Below are 23,137 nucleotides of genomic sequence, written 5' to 3' on the forward strand. Positions count from 1 at the left end.
AGAAGAGTTAGTGTTTGATGACGTCTGTGGTCCGGTGGTGTACTGAAAGTTGGCTGTGGTCAGTGGCGAAACAAAAGTTTCGTGAAGAAAACAAAAGTTTTTGTATCGTATTTTATTTATTTATTTCAGAGTATAACAAAAGTGAAAGTAATAAAACTACAATGCTACAATTATTTTTCTTCCAAAATAAAACTTAAAACAGGTAAGTTTTGATGTTTTTAAAAGTTTCGAAAAGTTTGTTCTCAGCGCTTATAAACATTTTTCGTAATGCTTAACAAAATTTCGATGTTTTATTAAATTATAAAGTTAACGTCTCTATTTTGCAATCTTTATCCACAATTTACAATTGATGGAACAATAATTGCATTGTTTAGTACTTTCTCAGAGCGTGGTGTTAAAAGTCGAATATTTGAATAGATAATGTCCGTTTAGTGATCATGTATATTTATCACGCACATGAATGAAGAGGAGTGGCTCGACACACACAGGCCCCAATATTACATTTATATTTGTTTCTATTTTACATATTTGTGGTGTAATGCAACTGTTATATAATAAATGTCTGTACGTAGCAAGATCGTGGTGTTTCCGTTCTATTAACTTGCTACTATTTATCTATATAGTATAGATCTTTAATTAACTCTATTGTGCCTATATTTTAAATGAAATTATTGGCGGAGCGAAAACATGAAGTGATTTTGTTTTGCTTTCAGCATTATGCTACGTCACTGCGACGAGGACTCGGGCAGGAGCTCGTGCTCGGCCGCGTCCATCTGCCTCAGCCCAGTCATGGACTACCACCTCGATGACGACCTGCACCAAGTCAAACGACGTCATTCCAAAACTCAAGAGGCTAGCACCAACACTGAACTAAAAGTCAGTTCCCGTCCACGAAGCTTAGTGGGGCTGCTCAAGTCTCCAGACGAAAGAGACCCATTTCCTAGCTGCAGAATACCTAGAAACCATAGAAAACCTGTATTTAATTTATTTGATACCCCCAGAAGGGGTGGCCTAAGTAATGCACATTCCACTTTAGAAATTGCTTGCAGCACTCAAATTGAGGAGTCAAGGATGCCTACCAATACTGTTTCCATGACTGCCATAGCTTTGAATGACAATGTGGTTAAGCCACAACTAAATAGTAATTTCAGAAGAGGCAAGCCAGTTCAGAGAGCTGCATCAAGGTTGTATAAAGCGGACTGTGGATTCAAAGGCAGAGAAGGATGTGTTGGCCCAGAGTTCATTGTAAGAGCTTCACAACCAGCCAGGCACATGGACTTATCTCTGTCAGCTGTTTCTGACAAAAGAGTTATAACTATAGTCTTGCTTAATGGCCAGAAGGTTGAGATCCTGTGTGACCCTAATGTGATAACTGCAGGACAATTGTTTGAAGCTTTGGTCCACAGTGAAAAGTATGAGCATAACTTCATGCTTGGCATTGCCATTTTGATTGGAGGAGACTTTGTGTTCTTGCCAGATGACTACAAAATAAAAAAAGTTGCACCAGAAGCTTGGCATAAAACAAATAGCAAAAAGAGAATATCTGAAGAGGATACCACATTGACAGTCTTCTTGAGGATAAAGTTCTTTTTGCCCAAAAACATTGCTGGAAACATACAAGGTGGAGAATGGAGATATAGAGTATATTTACAACTGAGGAGGGCTACCTTAGAAGGTCAGCTGACTTCAACTATCCAAAACCTTATCTTATTAGCAGGATATGCTTTGCATATAGAATTTGGCGAGTTTTCATTTAGAGAGCATGGCACAGCTGACTATTTCCTGTTGGAACACTATTTACCCGAAACTGTGATAACAGGTGACATGGCAGATGTCAAGCTGCGGATGAAGAGGGCTCATGAGTCCAGGCGTGGCTTGGAGAGACACAAAGCAATCATAAATTACATAACCCTTGCTCAAACATTTCGAGATTATGGTGCACATTTTTACTCTGCAATATGGGCTACTCGAGATGGCTTTTGCAGAGATGTATGGCTTTCAATTGGCCCAAGAGGTATAACTCTTTATTCAAGAAATAATCATTCAACTGACGACACAGGCACCCATACAAACAGAATAGTTCTACAGAGTTTGCCTTGGCACCATATACATACATTCTATTACAATAAGAAAAGCTTGTACATTATGCCCAATTCATACTCAGGTTTATCAAAAATTGGTGTTAAATATAAATTGAAAATGGCAGACAATAAAAGCTATTTCACATTTTGGCTGGCTTCCCTACACCACAGGTTATATTTGAAACTGTATGCCAAAGGAGATTTCCTCACTTATTTGTCAGATGAATTCAATTGCCCCCTAAATGTAGCTGGAAGTCCTAAGAAATATGACTGTAGTAATTATGAAGACAGCTATAACTTAGCAGTAAGAAACCCAATTAGAGTAAGAAGACCTGTTAGGAGAAGATTCAAGGTAGACATATTTGGGGAGAAAAAGGTTCAGAATAAAGAAAATGAAAAGCCAGACACTGAAGAACTCCTCAGGCAAATATTATCACCACAACCCAGTGATGAATTGTTATCAAATACATCTAACACGCAAGGCCATGAAAATTCCTCCAATGATGGATTGTCATCTTCAGAAAGTTGTAGTATACCAAGAAGGCAAGGTGTTAAAATGGGCACAAGAGTTTTCCATGGCATGAAGTCTGTAACTGACAGCAGATATACTACATCTCCCATCAGAACTTCTAACCCTTGCTCAAGATCAGAAGGTGACTTGGTGATGACACACAGTGACTCAGATGATCTGAGTACAGAGCAAAGGCAACATTGTATTATCAACAGCATGCAACTGCTGCCTGAGAGACATTATAATCATAACCTGCCAAGTGCTCCAACTGCCTATGTATTAGAATCTCCTAAAGTGTACCCAGATGTTTTCAATTATAACACTGTAAATAATGAGTCCTGTTTAAATACCTCACTTTTTGAGAAATTGGATAACATGGAATGTGTTCAAGGTGAAAGAATTTTTGTTACCGCAGCACTGGAAAGAGATGAGCAGAATGCTTTAGGACTGCAAGTAGCTGAAGGCTCAGATGGCAATGTGTACATTAAATCAATAACATCTGGGAGCCCGGCAGACTTGTGCAAGAAACTGTTACCTGGTGATCAAATAATATCAGTCAATGGCAAGACACTATTGAATATTAAATATGACAAAGCATTAACAATGCTGCAGTCAGCTCCACATAAAGTGGAACTAATTGTTCTCCAAAATGCCAATAATCCAAGCCATTCAGACTATCAACAGAGTCGTGATAATCAATTTGCTGACACCAGTAACAATAATGTAGGTCAGAAGTGTATTAGTAATAGTGTAGCGAGTGCCTTAGATGTAGAAATAACAGATGACGAATTATTAAATGAAGAAGCTTTAAAAACAATATATGCTCTCATAAAACTCACAAAGGATAAAGTAATAAGTAGGATGAAAGATAGATCTAGTAAACAATCCACACCTGTTAAAGGCAATCTGCAAAAGTGTTACTCAGAGAACAAAGTTTACGAAGAATCTGATTTAGGGAATTATTCATCTCAAGAAAATACGCCTCAGAAGCGAAATTCCCAAAAATTCAATACTTGGCGTGGTCAAATGAACAATAATAGGTCGAAGCGACGACCTTTGAGTCTAAGCATTCCAAGAGATGTAGATTTACCAGATGATTATTTAAATGACCATTCTGATGATTTGCTTCAGAAAACATCATTGAAATCTATTCAGTCCTCTTTGAATAGCTTAGATAAATCTGCAAAAAGCAGTTCTTCAAAGAATGTAGCGTTACCACGAAACTTTGGACTGGGCAGAAGGTGGTTGGGCCCAGTGCGATACCCTGTGACACCTTGTAAAAACAATGCCGCGGAGACTGGGTCGAGTGCAATCGTTAACGAAAACGTCACGAGAAGACATTTCGTGTATGGTGCTGGAGATTCAGATGAAGATCAAATATTTTTGTAAGATGTTATATTCGATTTAAGTTATAGTTACTATTTTATATTAAGTTTAAGAAGACAAATATACTAAATGCTATTATGTACTGTACTGGCTAGTGTTTCCTTATAATACCTATGTATATCTGCTCCAAACATAGACCTTTAAATATGAGGAGGCTATTCTTAGGGTGCTTAGGTTACAACCTGTTTCTTTATAAGTGAGTGAATAGGATTGTATTGAAATATAATACCTGCACTGATCGGTACCCACCCGTACAGGTTTGTCTGTACCGGCAACCTGTTTCTTTATGTAAGCACCCTAATTCACACAGCAGTACTGAACATGAAGTAGGTACTTAGTACGAAAGAAAATAATACAAAATATTCAGTATTTTTTCTTTCAACCCAACAACAGCGCAGCGTGAACTTGATAGTAATTGATTGATAATAATCAGCAAAATAGTAATCAAGATGCCTACGAGTGGGGTAGATATAGGGAGGTACGACTATAATTACATCGATAATAATTATCAGCTTATCATTCTGCACAAAGTTCACTACGAGGAAAGTAGGTCATTAAACTTTTCAATAAGTAGGTCTGTAAGTATAGTATAGAGCGGTGGTTATAATAAGTACGAGTTCCAGACAAGAATCTCGAACTTAGGTCTTTCTTTGGCCAACGTAATTGCCGAGCGAAAAGGACTTTCGTTTGTGAAAAAGAGAAGACAGTTTAATATGTGAAACTAACAGCCAATAGAATTCCTGTATTTAATCATCCCACACTGAGTAGGAGCAGAATTGCACTTTATGTACGAGCAATAACATTCATTTCACAAGTTAGTCTGTCGATTTTAGCGTTCTAGCTAGCTAGACCAATGGCAATCTATTAGTTTTGTTGCTCAGAGCTTTGCTTTGTCCTGCAGTGTCTCTTTTATCTGCATAGCCAATTCCATTCCATTGTCTCTCTAATTTGTATTTATACTAACACATAATAATTGAGGAACGCATTTTTAATTAGGTCAGATTTCTAAGCCACACCTTTTATCAATTCCTACATCTCATCGTAACTTCATCATACATAATGGACAATGAACTTTGATAACGTAGCTTATCAGTAACAAAAATTCTTAGTGTGAGACTGACGGCATTTTTATCGCGACTTCTCGTTATGTAATTCCCGCGCTGTGAACTCGAGAATAAACGAGGAAAGTTCTAGTCTTATTGAGCACATGGTTGCGCTAAATATGTACCTATTGATGCAGGTCAATTCGCACAACTGGTTTGCGAATAAAATTGTTGTTCTATTTCAATAAATGACATTTTTTTATTTATAGTACTAATATTAAGATACTTATATAGGTATTACGCTATTTGTACTAAAGCGAAACGGCTGAATAGATTTAGATGATGAAATTGGGTATTTTGGCTGGATGCTGCAGCTTATTAGAATGTGCTTAGGGCAGATCTATATGTATTGAAGTATCTATTGCAACATTTTTATCAAAGTAGGTACATACTTTACCTTTAAAAACAGACCGCAAAAAGGTTATGCTTGAGGTTTAGAATGTTTAATGACTCAGGAAAATAAAATGCATGTATTAAAAACATTAATTATTTATTTAAAAATAACACTGCTCGCACTATTCAAGCAAATTAAACTAAATAATTCTAACGAGACATAGAATTGCCTTCCTATATTTGTAACACAATCAGACTCAAAATAAAACTGGGAAATACACATTCACTCCACAATTTGTATAAAATCAATCAAACTACCAGATATTATGACAATACCCATAACAGTAACTACTATAACAGTTCTCTTTACACAATAAATGCATTTGGATGTCCTTTCATGAAGCTTACATCATTCCTCCCATACCACCCATACCGCCCATGCCTCCCATGCCGGCCATGGGGTTAGGCTCCTTCTCTTGTGGGATGTCACAGATCACTGCTTCAGCGGTGGTGAGGAGGGACGCGACGCCACTGGCGTCTGTTAGCGCTGTCCTCACGACCTTGGTGGGGTCAATGATACCCTTCTCAATCATGTTGACATATTCGTTGTTTAGTGCATCATAACCATATTCGGGGCCCAAGTCCTCGACCTTCGCGACAACGACTGAACCATCGATACCGGCATTGCGCGCGATCGTCATGCATGGCATCCTGAGGGCTTTCTTAACGATTTCTACTCCTGTTGCCTGGTCACTGTTTGCGGTCTGTAGGTTGGTAAGTTCTGGGATACATCTGAGGAGAGCAGATCCACCTCCGGGGACAATACCTTCTTCAACTGCAGCACGGGTTGCATTCAAAGCATCATTGACTCTGTCTTTCTTCTCATTGACCTCTACTTCACTTGAGCCACCAACGTGTAGGACAGCAACACCTGAGGCTAGCCTGGCAAGACGCTCCTGTAGTTTTTCTTTTTCATACTCAGAGGTTGTCTCCTGGATTTGGTCACGGATCTGTTCTGCCCTCCTGTCAATGTCAGACTTCTTACCCTTACCTTTAAGGAAAAGTGTGTCGTCCTTTGTGATGACAACCTCACCTACTTGGCCGAGGTCAGATTGCTGGAGGTTTTCCAATTGGATTAGGTTAGAATCATCTCCAAAGACTACACCACCAGTGGCAATAGCCATGTCGCTGAGGGTTGCCTTGCGGTTGTCACCAAAGCCTGGAGCCTTGACAGCTGCTACCTGCAGACCAATCTTCAACCTGTTTACTACCAGAGTGGACAGGGCTTCACCGTCAACATCTTCGGCTACAATGACCAGAGGCTTTCTCTGCTGGTTGGCCAGTTCCAGAGCAGGGATGATGGTCTGTACATTGCTAATTTTCTTCTCTGAGAAGAGCACTAGAGCATCCTGGAACTCAACTTTGGCTCCCTTTGATGAGTTGATGAAATATGGTGAAATATAACCTCTGTCGAACTTCATACCTTCAATGATTTCCAGTTCGTCGGTGAGAGTCTTGCCATCCTTGACGGTGATCACGCCGTCCCTGCCGACCTTCTTCATGGCGTCAGCGATGAGCTTGCCGATGGCGGTGTCACCGTTGGCGGAGATGGTGGCGACTTGTGCGATCTCCTCAGGGGTCGTCACCGGCTTCGACATAACCTTCAGTTTGTCTTTTACGGCGTCTACTGCAAGCATGACTCCTCTTCTGATCTCGATAGGGTTGGCACCCTTCGAGATTTTTTCGAAGCCCTCCTTAGCAATAGCCCTAGCGAGAACTGTGGCGGTAGTTGTGCCGTCTCCTGCCTCCTCGTTTGTGTTGTTTGCAACATTTTGTACTAATTTTGCGCCAATGTTCTGGAACTTGTCTTTGAGTTCGACACCCTTGGCAACTGTCACACCGTCTTTTGTAATCTTTGGTGAGCCCCAAGATTGCTCTAGAATCACATTTCGGCCTTTTGGGCCCATTGTGACGGCAACAGCGTCCGCAAGGACGTCTACGCCCTGCAACATGAGGGCTCTTACATCAGCGCCGAACCTCACATCTTTGGCATAAAATCTTGAAATTTGATGAGCGTTGTGGAATGAAATAGTTTGGCGTACAACGCGTGGTAGGCGCAGCATGTTTGTGTTGATTGGAATGATATTTCAGTACTTCAAAAAGATATCCCAACCTTTATTCTCGAAAATTCTCGCCGGGACCGCACACAAAACGTGATCTTCCGCCGGTTGTAGGTTATGAAAGACTGACGCGCGATTTCTTACTTCATTCAGAATTAAATACTCTATGGTTTTTAGAATAAATGAAAATTTTGGCTGCCTGTATTTTAATTGTATCTATCTCTTTCGCTCTAATGATAACTCGTACGGTGAAACGAGTACGATATATTTAACGTAGTTATGCAATATCCTTTTTCCATGCTTGCTTTTCCTCTGTTCAAATGTAAAGAAAATGTTACCATCAGAAATAATTTTGTTTCTTGTCTATGATTATATTTCAAGGAGGCCATTAACTATCGCGTTCCAGCACGTTATATGAAAATAAGAGGATTTTTAGCATTCACACCAAAATGGAAGTCCAAAACACACTGTGGATTGTATAAATGTTTTTAAGTAACAGTTTAGTCTTAAATATTCTTGAATGTTAATCAAAAATAGAAAGGTTTTGATTAACTCATTAACTTACCTGTAGTGCAAAAGTTAAGAAGGAACAGCGGGTTTGAATCTGGCAGGGTCAGGAACAGAAATAGCCTAATTTCAATAAATAAACTATTCGTTTTTGAGCTTCGTTGCCCACTTTACTACTTACTAAGAAGTAACGAAATTATAATCCGGTTTTCATTGTATTTCCCAACCCCAACCTCAACTTCCTTGAGCCTCAATATGTCGGTCACAACGAGAATATCTTCCAAAACCCAATATTTCCATCAGGCAACAAAGTTTTCCCACATTTTTGTTCTGTCAAATATGAAGTGTAGTTGGCATTTGTCATTTGGTCGCTTGCTGGTGGTCCGTCCGCGAACACATTTTGTAAAACAGTATCAACAAAAACATGCGGTAATATCTTTTCGAAAGGAATTTGCTTGACTGTTGACCACTTTACGGAAAATCTAATTGTTCACATTGTTTTAATTCTAAAGTGCTAAAAGACTACACAATGGAGAGTTACATAATGGAATTATTTAAAGGGTAAGATATTTTTTGCCATAATAATAACTTCCTCTGACGACTGTTTTAATTTGGTTAATTCGCCGGAACGTCTCTTCGGTAACTCGATACTGATTCATAAACTTAAATTTAAAGATAAGTAATAACAAAAAGCGATAATTTCATGAACTAGCTACTTATCGGCTTTCGTATTTTTTTCGCGGAATTTATTTTAGTGTCATTTTATTCAGGTTTTATTATATTCGCAATAAATAAAACTCCGCCCCTAAGACGTCCCACTGACCTAATCAACATGTGCTTTTGATGTTATGTTACGTTTCAAAAATTCAATGTTGAATATCGTTATTTCAACACTATATCTTTAACTTTTAAAATAGTTTTGAATAAAAAATATCTTAAAATAACTATGTGCGATATATGCACGTATGCATGTAAAGTTATTAAAAATAAATGGCAATGAAATTAAATTATTTGAAAATCTAAAATTGTAGAATAAATAAATAAAGTACTTTCTTTTTTTGTAAGGTTTTAATAGAGTCTAGTAAATATCTCAGATAAAAAAAAATGTTGTAATGAAAAGTAGTGAAAAAAAATTAAGCCACTTGAAAATCTAAATTCTTTTTTATGCTCTCATAGTTAAATAATTTTATATACCAGATATAATGTCATTATTTAATATTGTGCTACTGATTATTTATTATGTGAGTTTCCAAGAAGGTTTGGTATAATTTTGTATGTTCGAAGCAATAGCTTGTACAGGAGTGATGATAGAAATTTTATTATATGTATTTAAAAAATAAATTACCATGAAATATGTATATAATTACCACACAACACAGGGAATCCTAGTGTAGAATCTAGAGCGTAACCTATATTGTATTATTACTGGCAATAAACGATTTTTCACATTTTCAAAACTAATTATTCAAATAATGAAAATTCAAAATGTACCAGTAATGAGCAATAAAGCTTACAGAAAAAACATATGAAACCTTTTCTTGGGTTACCTACAAAATTATTGTTAATTTGTTACAGGGGTGAGCTTCATGATAATATGATGCTCGGTGTAGGTAACCCTCTTCTGGACATCTCCGTGTCTGTTGACAATGATTTTCTGAAGAAATATGATCTTAATCCTAATGATGCTGTGATGGCCGAGAAGAAACACTGGCCTCTGTACAAAGAACTTGTTGAGAAGTAAGTATGTGCCATGTAGATAATAGATATAAAGTTATATGGGACCTCCTGCCACTTCAGCTTTTGTTGGAGAAAGCCATTGAGTTTGGCGAGAGCTACACTTGCCAATAGAGATATCTACAGTCAGTGCTTTATTGAGAATAATCATTAGATATCAACTATGGGGCCTGTAGCAGTTTTTAATTTAGAAACATTTCCTAACTCCAATTGAAAAATATTGCACAAATTATTTTCTTCCCATTTTAAGTTATAAACACATTAACAACTTTAAACTATAAATGACCACATATTTAATTTCAACTTCCTTAACTAGGTTCACCCCGACGTACATAGCCGGAGGAAGTGTCCAGAACTCGGTTAGGGTCGCTCAATGGATTCTGAAGAGGCCCAAAGTGTGCACATACTTCGGCTGCGTCGGAGACGATGAATACGCTCAGATATTGAGGAGTAAAGCTGAGTGAGTATTTACATTAAAAAAAAAAACACTACCAATCAATTTTTATTGTTAATAATCAAGTTAATATCAAGACGGACTATCAGACTACCTTACGGATACCACCAAACCCTGAAAATAACGAAAGTTCTTAATTCCCATGTAGCTCTTTTTTCGTCTCATGGGCACATTTATTGCGCCATCCAAAATTCATTTTTGCGAAGGTTTAATCAGTTTTAACGTTGATAAAGAAAAGGAAATAGGTTGTTTTAATGCAAAGTCACAAGTGCCTATCTTATGAGATAATTGAAAAAGTAAAGTCACGACGAATATATCGCTTTACGAGTCAAAGGAAGTAAGTAAGTTGATTAGACAGAAGTATCTTTTTAAGTCCAGTATATCTACATAGCGAGATATGCGCGTTTAACTTTTTTTTACGTATTCAATACGGCCCAAAATATCTTGGAGAGCCTGAAGTTATTTCAGATTTGCCTATAGAAGTCTTCGAAACTGTAGACTTTGTTAATTCTCTCATACAGATAATATTATCATCATATTTATTGACCGTCTCGGGTTTGACCCTAAATTGTAATAACATGGGCACCTTCTGACTGCAAGAAAACAAAAGTTACATGATAATTATTATGTTATTATTGCTCTTTATCGTAAACGAATATTATAGAGATATTAATTAATCAACGGCTTGTGAAGACCTGGGACTTGATTCTGCTAATTCTACTTAGCGATATACGATTGATATCCAACTGACATTCAATCACGACTCAATTACGATTGAAGCATATGAGGAGTTCCGCAAATACTTAAGTTGAGCCGTAATTGAATTTTATTCGAATTGTAATGGGCTCTCATTTGAATCGTTATATGTGTTGCCATTCAAATTCTACCAAAAGTTGTAATGGCATAATGAACTATTACTTTCATATACTATTAGAAACATATTGTCTGCAATCGATTTACGATTGCAATAGGATTGTAGAGTAGGTTACGCTATATATCTACCAATGGCAAACCAATGGAATGTCATTTGAATACGATTGGTCCTATATTATTAGCAGAATGTCCCTTAAGGTAACTGCTATTGATATCCAATTGACATGATTAAATTAGCAGAATCAAGCCCCTGTTTGTCGAATTAAAACTGAGTTTTTATCTATTATAATATGTAAGTAATAATAACTGGCTTTACGACATTATTTATGCATATTAAATCGCCATGAAACAGAACTACTTGTAACTTGCTACAATACCTAAAACTTTTATAGTAAACGTAGTAATTCAAAGCTTCAGATTACCACTGATATAAGATTTGCCATCTATCATATTCCTAATCTCCGTTAAGTCCAGATAGTGTCAATCAATGGAGCGACAAATACAATTTTCTAACTTTAAAGATTTGATAATAATTTTATCTTCTCGTAGGCCTCACTGAAATGGTTCAAGGCCGTTACCTACTACTTATAGGCTCCTACTGCCTATCGCATTAAACCGCGAAATATAGCATAGGTTTACTCTTTGATATCGTGGTTTGTGATTTAGTTACAATAACTCTTAAGATTAGAAACAGAGTTATTGATTTCGTATGCCTAAATGTAGTTTTTAAGAGTAAGAATAAATCAACCCGCAAAGTAATTTTGGGCAAAGTTGGTGTGGTTTTCAGAATAATATTATTGGAAAATTTTCTACAAACTCTGATTTGGAATCGGTTCTAATGTCATTTGGCTGTAGAATCCCCTACAACTTTATTCCCATGCCACGCTACAAAAATACTCGACATAACTTTGTGCACAATTTTGGCACGAAATAATATAAACCTCTTATAGATCGTTGCTGAGACAAAAGAAACTCGTGTATATGTACCTACATATATGTTAAATATCGTGTATATGTATGTCAAATATTATCTACGAGTGCTGATGTAAGAATAAGAAGTATAGCTGGTGATCCCGACTTCCTTCGTGATAAAGTTCACCTCTGCTATCTGTCTCGCAGTTATCTCAAATATCTGTTTGTTCATACAATACAATGCTTACATAGAGTCGCTATGTTCTGATACTATCTTATTCTTTGAAACGACTAGACTTTGTATGTAGGTAGCTGCAAACGTATCTTATTAAAATAAATTATAATAGCTTGCGTGGGTACGGAAATGTAGTGGTCTAGTGAAGTAATCCAAATAAAAAGATTGCTTGCTTTGCCGAAGCATTAAAACATACTTTTCAAGTCTGCTCTTATCTACCTCTTTTTGATACCAACTCCTAGTTTTGTTGTTCAGTCTTTTCCCTAGATTAAATTTTTAATTGATGCCTATTCTATCGAATCAATAAATAAGTCGTACCCTTTAGATACATTTCACCGTAACCGAATGAATGGACAAATATAAATTTAGAGAAGAGCACAAAGTACAGAAAACGATAATCTTGAGTCTACATTTCAATTGACGACGTAGTTACCGTGGCTATGAATTTATTAATGGTCATTGCAAACAATAGCGAATTGATACAGTCTCGTGTATATCACAAGACTCTTATAATGCTGAAAAATCAAGGCCAATAATATAATTGTCGCTTAGTGAAACCTACATAATAATCAACATAGGTTACGTGTACGTACGAATAGTACTTGTAAATAATTAACAGCATTATAGAATAGTTAATTAGGATGCGCAGTGTTAATTCTGCAGATACTATGATCTGAGTCGCATCCATCCTTGAGCGCGATTCGCTTTAAGGTTCTCAAAATAAGGTTGATTATTGAATGGCTTATTTTAGTCTCAAGTGGGTAGGTTAGTTACTAACTGCGTATTTAGTTCCGTCTATCTAAAGATCTCTCACTATCCTATATAGATATTTCAATGCTGGCTTGCATTATGATTCATTCTAAAAATTGTATTTTCAGTTGTTTCGATTTATTTAAGGAGCTATCTACCTAATCGCTAACTCTAAAATGCTACAGAAAGACCGCTGAAAACCTAAATCTGATTCGAACTCAGACAAGGACAATGAATAAGAGCTAGTTATACAAGGTGTTGATTTGCATTTGTGCCATAGTTCAGGAGGAGGACATACAATACGTAAATAATCGATTGGAATTACAGTAGATGGGAAATAAGTAATACGCACTGCTTTTTTTGTCATTGTAATGTCGTGGTATTTCAGAAGTAATCCAATTTTATGAATGAAATTTATGAGTGATCGTTGCGTATGCTTTGTGTTTGCGTTTGTGTGAGGGTGCAGCACGGTTTTAAGGCCAGTAACATACGCGCCAAGTTTAAATAAGGCTAGATGACATTTACGGAATTCCGAAAAAAAAATTAAAGAAAAAAAATTACGATTTTTTTTATTGATTTGGGTCGAGAATCATTAGCATAATTACCTCCTTGAATATGGCACGGATGCAAATCAACAGCTTGTATATGCTACAGGAAAATGCACCAAGACGGGAAAAACTCATACGCATAAGTACCATTTTCCTTTCATAAAGCATTTCCTGCTTCATTCTGTGTTCATGAGTTGACACTTCAGAATGTCGTACCTACCAGCCAAAACGTAGGCTTAATCCGATTAATAGAAATTCTAAGTCTTTAAAGCTGATAAATAGGATTATTACATCGATCGTAAGTAAATAGTTACGATAGTTTCCGAAGGCTTATGACCTTCGATTAAGGACTTTTTCTTTATCTTAGCAGCAAATAAATCTGAGATTATTTGATAATCAGTTGCTGAACTTCAAAAAACTAAAGAAAAATGATGAAAAAAAACTCTAGATTAGTTCAGTCAGTAAAGGAAATCTGTGTCAAGAGGAAAATTATAATATTCATTGCAGGTACAGTCAGCACCAAAAGTCGATGAACAGAATCAACTGTCATGTTGATTCTGTTCATCGACTTACTTTTGAAATACTCGTGTTTAACGACTTTTGTAAGTTTCTGGTGTACAGTCTATTTTGTTTCCTAGTTGCGACTATAACTTATTACATTTTATTGTGAATAGGTGTTTTGTCATGTTGATTCTGTTCATCGACTTTTGGTGCTGACTGTACATAAAGAACGTGTAAATAATAGGGACCTATTAATATCAAGGCTATTCATTGACATTTATATAAGATAGATAAGTTTTCCTTTTTTTATACTGACTCCATCAAACAGTTTTCAGCCTTTTTTTTTCATTATTTCGTAGACTTTTATAAGTATCACTATGGTGAGAGAGAAGATATCTAGAAGAAGAAGAAGATATCTTTTATTTGGCTCTCACCAAAAACGCAAACAGTGCAATTTTAGCATTAACCACAGGTGTAGAGTCCAAAATCTCAAATAGCAACTTTGATGTCCGCAGAGAAGATGGAGTGAACGTTATGTACCAGGTAACTGATAAGAAGCCGACGGGTACTTGTGCGGTGCTCCTAACGGACCAGGGCAATCACCGGTCCTTGTGCGCGAATCTCGCCGCCGCCCAGGAGTTCACGCCTGACCATGTTCAAAAGCCGGAGACCATGGCCGTCATTGAGCAGGCGAAACTCATTTATGTGTCGGTGAGTCATTAGTCTCTACTATAAAGTCTGAAATCACCAATCCGCATTGAGTAAGCGTGGTGATTAACGCTCAATGCTTCTCCGTATGAGAGGAGGCCTGTGCCCAGCAGTGGGACTATAAAAAAGGTTGTAATTAGCTGGCTGTATATCTGCAATAACATTGCGCATGGCGCAATCCGGGCATCGAACTTATATATCATCGAAGTTGCGTATTAATCGTATTATACTTCGGCCGTTCAGAGAATGCGTTCCTGACACCTATCAGTTAGTCACGACTAGTGATGGGCACAACATAACACTGAGTTCGTTACCGTTCCTTCAAAATGAACCGCCGCATTATTTTAAGATTATTTTCGTTTTAAATTGGCGGAATCATTTGTTTTATATTTTAGTTATTTAAGTGGAAACCAAAAAAAGGTAATATTCATATAATAAAATTGTTTTATTTATTCTTTGTTACAAGTACATTGAATTGAATGTGCGAACAGAATATTAATCAGACTCCGATTTGCTTGAGGAGGTGGTGTCTTCATCATCATCTTCGCCTACATGTATAATTATATTATTATCAATAACAGAATCAATCCTGATATCTCGGTCTAACAAAAGCCGGGTAATCAAATAAAAACAGATCGAAAACACTTGAAAAACGTGGTCTATGCGCACGAAACGACAACGGACGACTGTTTTAGCGTCACAAAATGGCGGCCCATAACGCCATTTGGGGTTACCATTTTTAATCTAAGTATAAAAATGCGGTTTGGTCATAGTTTTATTTTTATATTTCATAAAAGTTATAATTAAGTCTTATAGTCCATTATTTTCCAATTCTTAAAAAGAAAATCAAAACGTATTATTTTATATTATAACTGTATAAGAACAGATTACGATACTTGCCTGTTATTTTTAGCACAGCACTACAAAATATAAACCGCTGACATAACCTTGTAATAGCGCAGTATAGATTTAGAAAAATATTGTTTACCAAGTTATTTGACACTCAGTTTGGCACAAAATTATAACATTCATTGATTATTGATATAATAATGTTGTTTTAATGCTCCTCAATTGTTAAAACGGTAAACAACCAGCAAAAATATTTTTATCGTAACTGCAACGCCATTGCAAAGTTACGTCGTCAGTTCAATCGCGACGTGTCAGGAACGCATTCTCTGAATGGCCGAACTATAATACTCAAGCCATAAGCTATTTTTGAAGGTAAAGATAATGGTATCTGTCAGTGGCGAAGGGTGGTTTATTGAAATAGGGAAGCCGCAGCAAAAAAAACTGGGGGGGGGTTCTCAGGAACGGGGGGGAGAGGTAATGGAGGTAATTTCTCAGTCCACCTTTTAGCACTGACTGAGAGACTGATAGTTTGATTGAACATGTTTTCTCGAGGAATTCTGCAGATTATTAATATCTATAAAACTTTATTCCATAAACTACTAGAATCTGAGAAAAGTTGGCACTAGAAACAATACATTTTATTTAATTTACAACGGCCTGTTAGCCATTGATATTTATCGTATAGGAATACATTTCATGTTTCATAAATCCGTCACGACGTTAGTAATTTACCCGTGCGGCGTGCCCGAGTTTTATAACACGTTTTTATTCTCAAAACATATCCTTGAAAAACAAGTTTCTTCCTAAAGTAAATAATCTGTCAGAAAACAGTCTAATGCGACCAATCCTATCCTAGTTAAGTTTTAAAAGTAGGTACACTAAAAAGAAACCTGATGCAAACTGTCTACTTACCAAAATAACTCATTTCAACGTAGGTCTCTCTATTTTCACAACACAATACAAACACGAACTATGTTATTTCCAAATGATACACAAACTCATCATCCTCCGAGCCTTTTTCCCAATCATAAATGATACACAAACTAATAAATTCAATTAAGTAATACAACGAATAAATTGTTAATGATATTATCTAAAACAAAATAAGAACAATGAGAGTGAATTTGTCTGATTTGTTTGTTTACATGTTTGAGAGCTCTAAGCGCTGTCACTCGCGCGTAGATAGATATAGCTACTCTACTCTTGACGCGTTCTTTCTCGTTCACTCGCGAGTTTTGATTGGCTGGAAGCCGCTCCGTGAGCCGGCTTACCGCTCGCCCATATTTTGCGAACATCGCGCGGCGCGGCTTGGATGACGTCACGCAAGCGTAGTTTTGTATGGAGGGGGAAGCCGAGGCGCTTACCGGCTTGTTTAGTAGGAGCAAAATGTTTCAAGTAATTTATACACAATTTTTTTACGGTGGTAGGCGTTTTGTTATACCTACATATTTAAATTGTGTGGTTTAAATGATTATATTAGTTATACCTATACCTATATTATAACTTTTACTTATGCTCCTTTCTTGAAATTCGAAAGGGAAGCCGATGGGAATCGGCTTATAAGGACGCCTCGCCACTGGTATCTGTTAATTGATCACTTCATGATGAATGCATAAGTTATTTCTGTCATGAAATGGTTTAAGTCCCAAGTATTCCTGAACCTGTCTATTCTTTCAATGTTTTCTATATAATGGAACTTTCCATACTTTTAGGGCTCAAGGGCCTTGGCTTATCTAGTTAACCAAGATCCAACCATTAACGTGATGTTCCTGTACTCTCCAGGGTTTCTTCCTGGCCGTGTCTCCCGAGACGGTGATGATCTTAGCGAAGAAAGCGCACGAGGACGGCAAAGTGTTCGCCTTCAACATCAGCGCGCCCTTCGTGCTCGAGTTCTACAAGAAGCCGCTAGAAGACATACTGCCCTACGTCGACATATTGTTCGGAAACGATGTGGTAAGTTATTGGTTAAATATTACAAATATATTGATTGGAACAAAAGTGGCTTTCGTTAACAGCATTAGGAAAGAATATTGTGTCACAGCCGCTTGCACCCACCTCTAAGAGAGATGTCAGCGTTCGTATTGTATGTGGACAAAAACAATAAAATAATACCTATACGTTTTGATTACAAAAATAAAAACTAATAAAAAAATATAGTATGTATCCATATTGTATATGCATGAGTGAATACATATGACATCATACATACTTCAACGGGCTGTATGTTTTATACTTTACTTTTATTTGAAGATCTGGCTCACATAGTGTACCAGAATAATTGCAAAAACTGCATAAGCCTTAATAAATGACAATCTTTTAACATCTTTACAGGAAATGGAAGGCTTCACAAAATTCTTCGGAATGGCAACTGGTAAAGTAGAGCTTGCCCTCGAATTAGCCGCTCTTAACAAATTGAACCCCAGCAGAGGCCGAGTAGTGGTCATGACCAGGGGTCCAAATAACGTGATCCTAGCACGTGACGGAACTACGGAAGAGGTCCCAGTAACGCCCTTGGCACAGAGCCAAATTGTAGATACCAATGGGGCTGGGGATGCCTTCACTGGTGGATTCTTAAGTCAAGTAGTTAGAGGCAAATCGTTCAAGGATTGCGTGAATTGTGGCATATACGCGGCTGGATATATTATACAGCAATCAGGGTGCTCGTTTCAAGGCCCAAGTGGATATTGCGATTGCTAATTAGCTTAAAGCACGGTTTAGGGACACATGAGAAATGGACTTGTTTTTTGCAGAATCTGGGTCACTTTTTAAATTGGGTCTTTATGAGTATGACTCATTTGATATTTCACAGAAATAAGTACATCGAATGGCCTCACGAAATAGTCATCCAAAACACTAGATATTTTGGAAACCATATAAAATGTTGTAAAAAAAAATTAAATACATAAATATTCTGGATTCTCCATGTGTCCTGTAAACCGTGAAGCCTAATTCTTCTATTAGTTTGACACGGCAATAATGTACATAGTGCAGGTAAATAATAGTGACGCACAATATTGTATTTAAATAAATCTTTAGGGCTATTGTTATTTTTTACGCTCAGATGATAAAAGTTCTCGAATATAAAGGTGTATGTGGATTGCAACTTCAATACAGAACATCGCTCAATGGTTGATATAGCTATACTTTTTAGCCAACTTCTAAAAAAGGAGTAGGTTCTAGATTCGGTTTTGGCTATTGAGTTTTTCATGGTGGTATTGCATTAATTCGATCCGATGTATATTTGATCGAAATAAGTTTGATGATGAAGACCATTTCTATTTCTTAATTTGCGTAACACTACACAATGTTCAACGTTATTGAACAAATGTTATCCTTTAAAGTAATTTGATCAAATATGTACTGAGAATTAAAATTGCACACCACAATACCACCACTTCTTAACTACCTCGTTAATGGTTGCACATCCAGATATACACCCAGGAAAGTCAGCTGCAAAAGTTTTCATTATAGTTTTGTAATAAATATCAAGGTTTAAATTAATTTTAAAAGCAGTGTATCGAATAATAGTGTGAACTTTGTTGCTGGCTATACATAAAAAAAAATCAATAATAGACTACAAATAAAGTTTAGTTTATAATAGCTGAATGTGATCTATGTTCGAATCCAGTTTCAGTAAAATGATAAGTTTACCATACTCCAATCCAGTGGAACTGTGATAGGTGTGACCAAATAAGCTTTGTGTTAATTAATTTACATTTTTAACATTTGTTAAACTTATTATGACTGTGAAATCTATAAACATTCTATACTTATTTGTGAAAGTTCTGTATTTGTCAGTTGTAATAAAGGTACATATGCCAGCAGGTCAACCTACCCGAATCTGTCAAATTTTACCAACCGAACATTAACCTTCCATTATTGTGATAAGGTTGAAAATATATTGAACAAGTTTGTCAGATTGAGCTAGGTTGATATCTGTACACAATGGTACATACAACTAATCAGCATATCAATAACATTTTCGAATATAAAACGGGCTTATTAGTTAATAGCTGTATTCTCAAGCAAAATGTAATAGTATTATAAATAGATCTGATATCAACAAACTAACCATGTAATAGAATAAATTTGCAATGATAAAATTAGGTAAAAATAGTGTGCCTTCACTTTGCTAGAATTATCCACTATAGTTGTATTAACACCCTTATTGAGCAAGGCTCTATGATTTTGAGGAAAATTGTGTCTATGCAGGACTATTTTTTAACTGGTAAAACTTATATTAGTGAACTATAAAGTCAAATAGCACCATTCCTTTTTCACGATAGTATCTGGATCGTCGCAGCAATACGAACTTTATAGAAATATACACTTGTTTGTGCGAAAAAGTATGTTTTACAGACCTGGTGAAATTCATATATTTTTTAATTTCCAGCTTATTCAAATCATAAAATTCGTTATAAATTGTGTAACAAAAACAACTTACTTTCTATGAAAAGTTTTTAATCATGCCCTCTGGGCAACTTACTATTCTATACTTAATCTATGAAGATGTCAACGATCAGGAACTATGTATTTTATGAAATTAGTCAACTTATACAAATAAATGATCTTACAAAAAAAAGATGCCAACAGCAGTCTTAAAATAACAATTTAAATTTTTTTTTTAGTTTTAATCTAGGCCTCTGGGCACTTTAAATTTTGACCAAGATCCAAATCAATGATAATTATAAACTATGAAGATGTTACTGATCAAGAACTACATATGTATTTTATGGCATTAGTCAACTTATACAAATAAATGATCTTACAAAAAAAAGGCTACAGCAGTCTCAAAATTAAAGCAATCAAAAATATAACTATACAACGGGCTTTATCAAGTTTGCTTTGGCCCCACATTCGAATTCCAAACATCCGGAATACTGTTGTCTCATGATATAGCAGAGACATACAAAATTTAAACTTATATATGTCACCGTAAGATTACAAACATCGTTGGATTACAATCTATCTCGAGATATTGTAAACTGTCGAATTATTGTGAACCGTAATATCTGATTACAATTTAATGTATTATTTTTCGCTATATTATAATCTATCAATGTAAAGCGGTCAAATTGTCAACTGGCGTAGAACGGAATGCATCTTGCGCCCTGATTGGTAGAACGTAATGTGCCCCCGCCGCTCCCGCCATTTTGTTTGTTTATTTCGTTTGTTGTCGATTGTGTAAACAACTGTGTTTTCGTGATTATAAATTGATTTCCTGTTGAAAATAACTTATATCTTTAGAATTAGTTATATAAAAGTATACGGGAACTCCATGGGAACAGAACGGCTGGTCGTGATTGGTCGATCTTACAAAAAGACTGACCAATCAGGGAGAGCTTTCGGACAGTTGACAATTTGACAATTTCTCATCGATAGATTATAATATAGCGAAAAATAATGCGTTAAATTGCTATCAGATGTTACGGTTCACAATAATTCGACAGTTTACAATCTCTCGAGATAGATTGTAATCTAACGATGTTTGTAATCTTACAGTGACATATATAATCTAAATGGCACATTCTTAAGAGCTGGCTTTTTTCGGTTTAAATACACTTAAATGACTGCAGGCAATCATACTACCTGAAGCTTTTATACAGCTTAGGCAACCAGTACCAAGATCATGTTCAAAACTTTTACATTATCCTTACAAATTTTTGTTTGTATGATTAAAGTCAATGTAATGTTTGAAAATAAAAACATAGTCATGTCATAGATTTTAGATACTTAAACAAAACAATAATAAACTCTTAAATACAAGTTACAAAGAAATAAAGCAACATTTTACTGTTTTATACAATAGTAATTTAAAAATACGTGTTCAACACGTACTTGTTACAATAATGTCAATTTGGGGTTGAATTTAAAAAGACTATAGCATATCGCACAATATGTACGTCCCAGTCCGGGACTTTATCTTGCTCATCGCCCAATAGAGGCATACACCTGTATATCTCTAAAATGATGAAATCCTTCAAGGTATGCAGTACTTTTGAGAAGCTTCTTGTGATCCGTGTAGATAGTCTGTCATTGATACAGTTTTGATGTTTGCAGATGACGCATCCAGGTTTTATTTTTGTTTTAATACTTGGTGCCCTGTAAGTGTACATATAGCAGTTGTGATGTACTTATATTTGTATTATTGTTGTCTAATAAACATGTTTTGTATCAAGGCTTGTGTATTATTAAAAAAACTGTACTAAGCCTCTGTAGTACAGTTTTTTCGCACTAGTTTAAGTTGGAGTAATATAGTTACTAGGACAGATTCACCGAGTATTTCTGTAGCTAGTGGTAGTGACAGAATCGAAATGACAATAAAACTGCATCACATTATGAGGTTTGCCTCAGAAACACAACTTGCCATATACTTCTTGATCTCTTTCAAGAACAAAAGCACGACTTATTCTTGGGACAATTGGTACTTTTTTATGTCTTAAGTACTCAAACAATATATTCGAAAATAAAGTTTGTTTCACAATTGTATTGAAACGTAAGATAGAAATGATATTTCTTAAATAGCTCACCTCATTTCGAGTTCCTCTTAAATATTTGACTCGTATATAACTTGGTTGGGATCAAATTTCAAAGCGTCAGGAATTTCAGTGCAAATATGTGATTCCATACCACGGTTAGCCTAGGCCCCACGTGCTTTCACTAACAGTTTACAAAAATTTGAACCTTAATCCGAAAGTTATGGGTCCTAAACACAAAAACAGTAAATTGTTGAATGTAAAGTAGGTACCAACAAAATATATTTTACGAAATACCCGCTGACTGGGCGCGAGTTTGTTTTGTATCAATGTTACCACTTTAAAAAATAAAATTGCGTTCCAGCGATTGGATGTACAACAATAAACACGGGAAATCATGGAAGTATAAGGGATGATTTATATTAGGCCGGGCCGTGTCCGGGGCGTGCCGTGTACGTGCCTCGTACGGGGCACGTATGTGAAACGTTACATACATTTTGTATGAAGCGGTTTATATTAAACCGTGCATGATCCGTGGCCCGTCCGGGCCACAAACGACGCTCGTCTTTAGAATTTCGTAAAAGCCCGGACACGGCACGGCACGGCCCGGCCTAATATAAATCAACCCTAAGCCGGGAAATTAATACATGGCCCCCACAAGCCCCATAAAAAGTTTTAAACGCGTCTTTTCAGATTGCCGCATGCAATTTTACGCATGAATACGCTCGATGCGATACACGCATGCACGGCTCGAAATTAAGTTTGGCAAATGCGCATAATACGAACAAACACGCGCTTACAAAACCATGTCAATATTCTGCTAGTTTGGAACCGCTTCTGGATAATATAATATGTTTACACATTCAAGTTGTTTAGTCCCACCGTAACTTGTTATAACAACTGATAAAAATGCAAGGAAAGTACAAAACTTTCCTTTCGTAATACATACATATTATTTGTACATATAGGGACCACCAGACCAAAATCCCTTATATCAAGCCCCCAGTGCATACAAACCTGTGTAAAAATGCTCCTCCGTCGTATAAAGTTAACTTG

General features: G+C 36.3%; 3 protein-coding genes across 3 annotated transcripts; 2 read left to right on the top strand and 1 right to left on the bottom strand.

Moving 5' to 3' along the window:
• The first annotated feature begins 717 nt into the window (after positions 1-717).
• Positions 718-4,065, top strand: LOC124638973 (tyrosine-protein phosphatase non-receptor type 13-like). The gene has a single exon (XM_047176156.1). It carries the CDS (start codon positions 718-720, stop codon positions 3,979-3,981), a length of 3,264 nt encoding a protein of 1,087 aa, XP_047032112.1. The 3' UTR covers positions 3,982-4,065.
• A 1,489-nt stretch (positions 4,066-5,554) lies between these two features.
• Positions 5,555-7,680, bottom strand: LOC124638815 (heat shock protein 60A-like). The gene has a single exon (XM_047175924.1). It carries the CDS (start codon positions 7,535-7,537, stop codon positions 5,819-5,821), a length of 1,719 nt encoding a protein of 572 aa, XP_047031880.1. The 5' UTR covers positions 7,538-7,680; the 3' UTR covers positions 5,555-5,818.
• Positions 7,681-8,384: 704 nt separating this feature from the next.
• On the top strand, positions 8,385-21,783 carry LOC124638860 (adenosine kinase-like). The gene is made up of 6 exons (XM_047175986.1): positions 8,385-8,602; positions 9,617-9,778; positions 10,092-10,235; positions 14,564-14,759; positions 17,388-17,558; positions 17,937-21,783. The coding sequence occupies exons 1-6, from the start codon at positions 8,571-8,573 to the stop codon at positions 18,300-18,302; spliced, it is 1,071 nt and encodes a 356-aa protein (XP_047031942.1). The 5' UTR covers positions 8,385-8,570; the 3' UTR covers positions 18,303-21,783.
• Positions 21,784-23,137: the final 1,354 nt, after the last annotated feature.

This window comes from Helicoverpa zea, chromosome 18 (assembly GCF_022581195.2).
Source record: "Helicoverpa zea isolate HzStark_Cry1AcR chromosome 18, ilHelZeax1.1, whole genome shotgun sequence".
In the NCBI taxonomy this organism is placed as follows: Eukaryota; Metazoa; Arthropoda; class Insecta; order Lepidoptera; family Noctuidae; genus Helicoverpa; species Helicoverpa zea.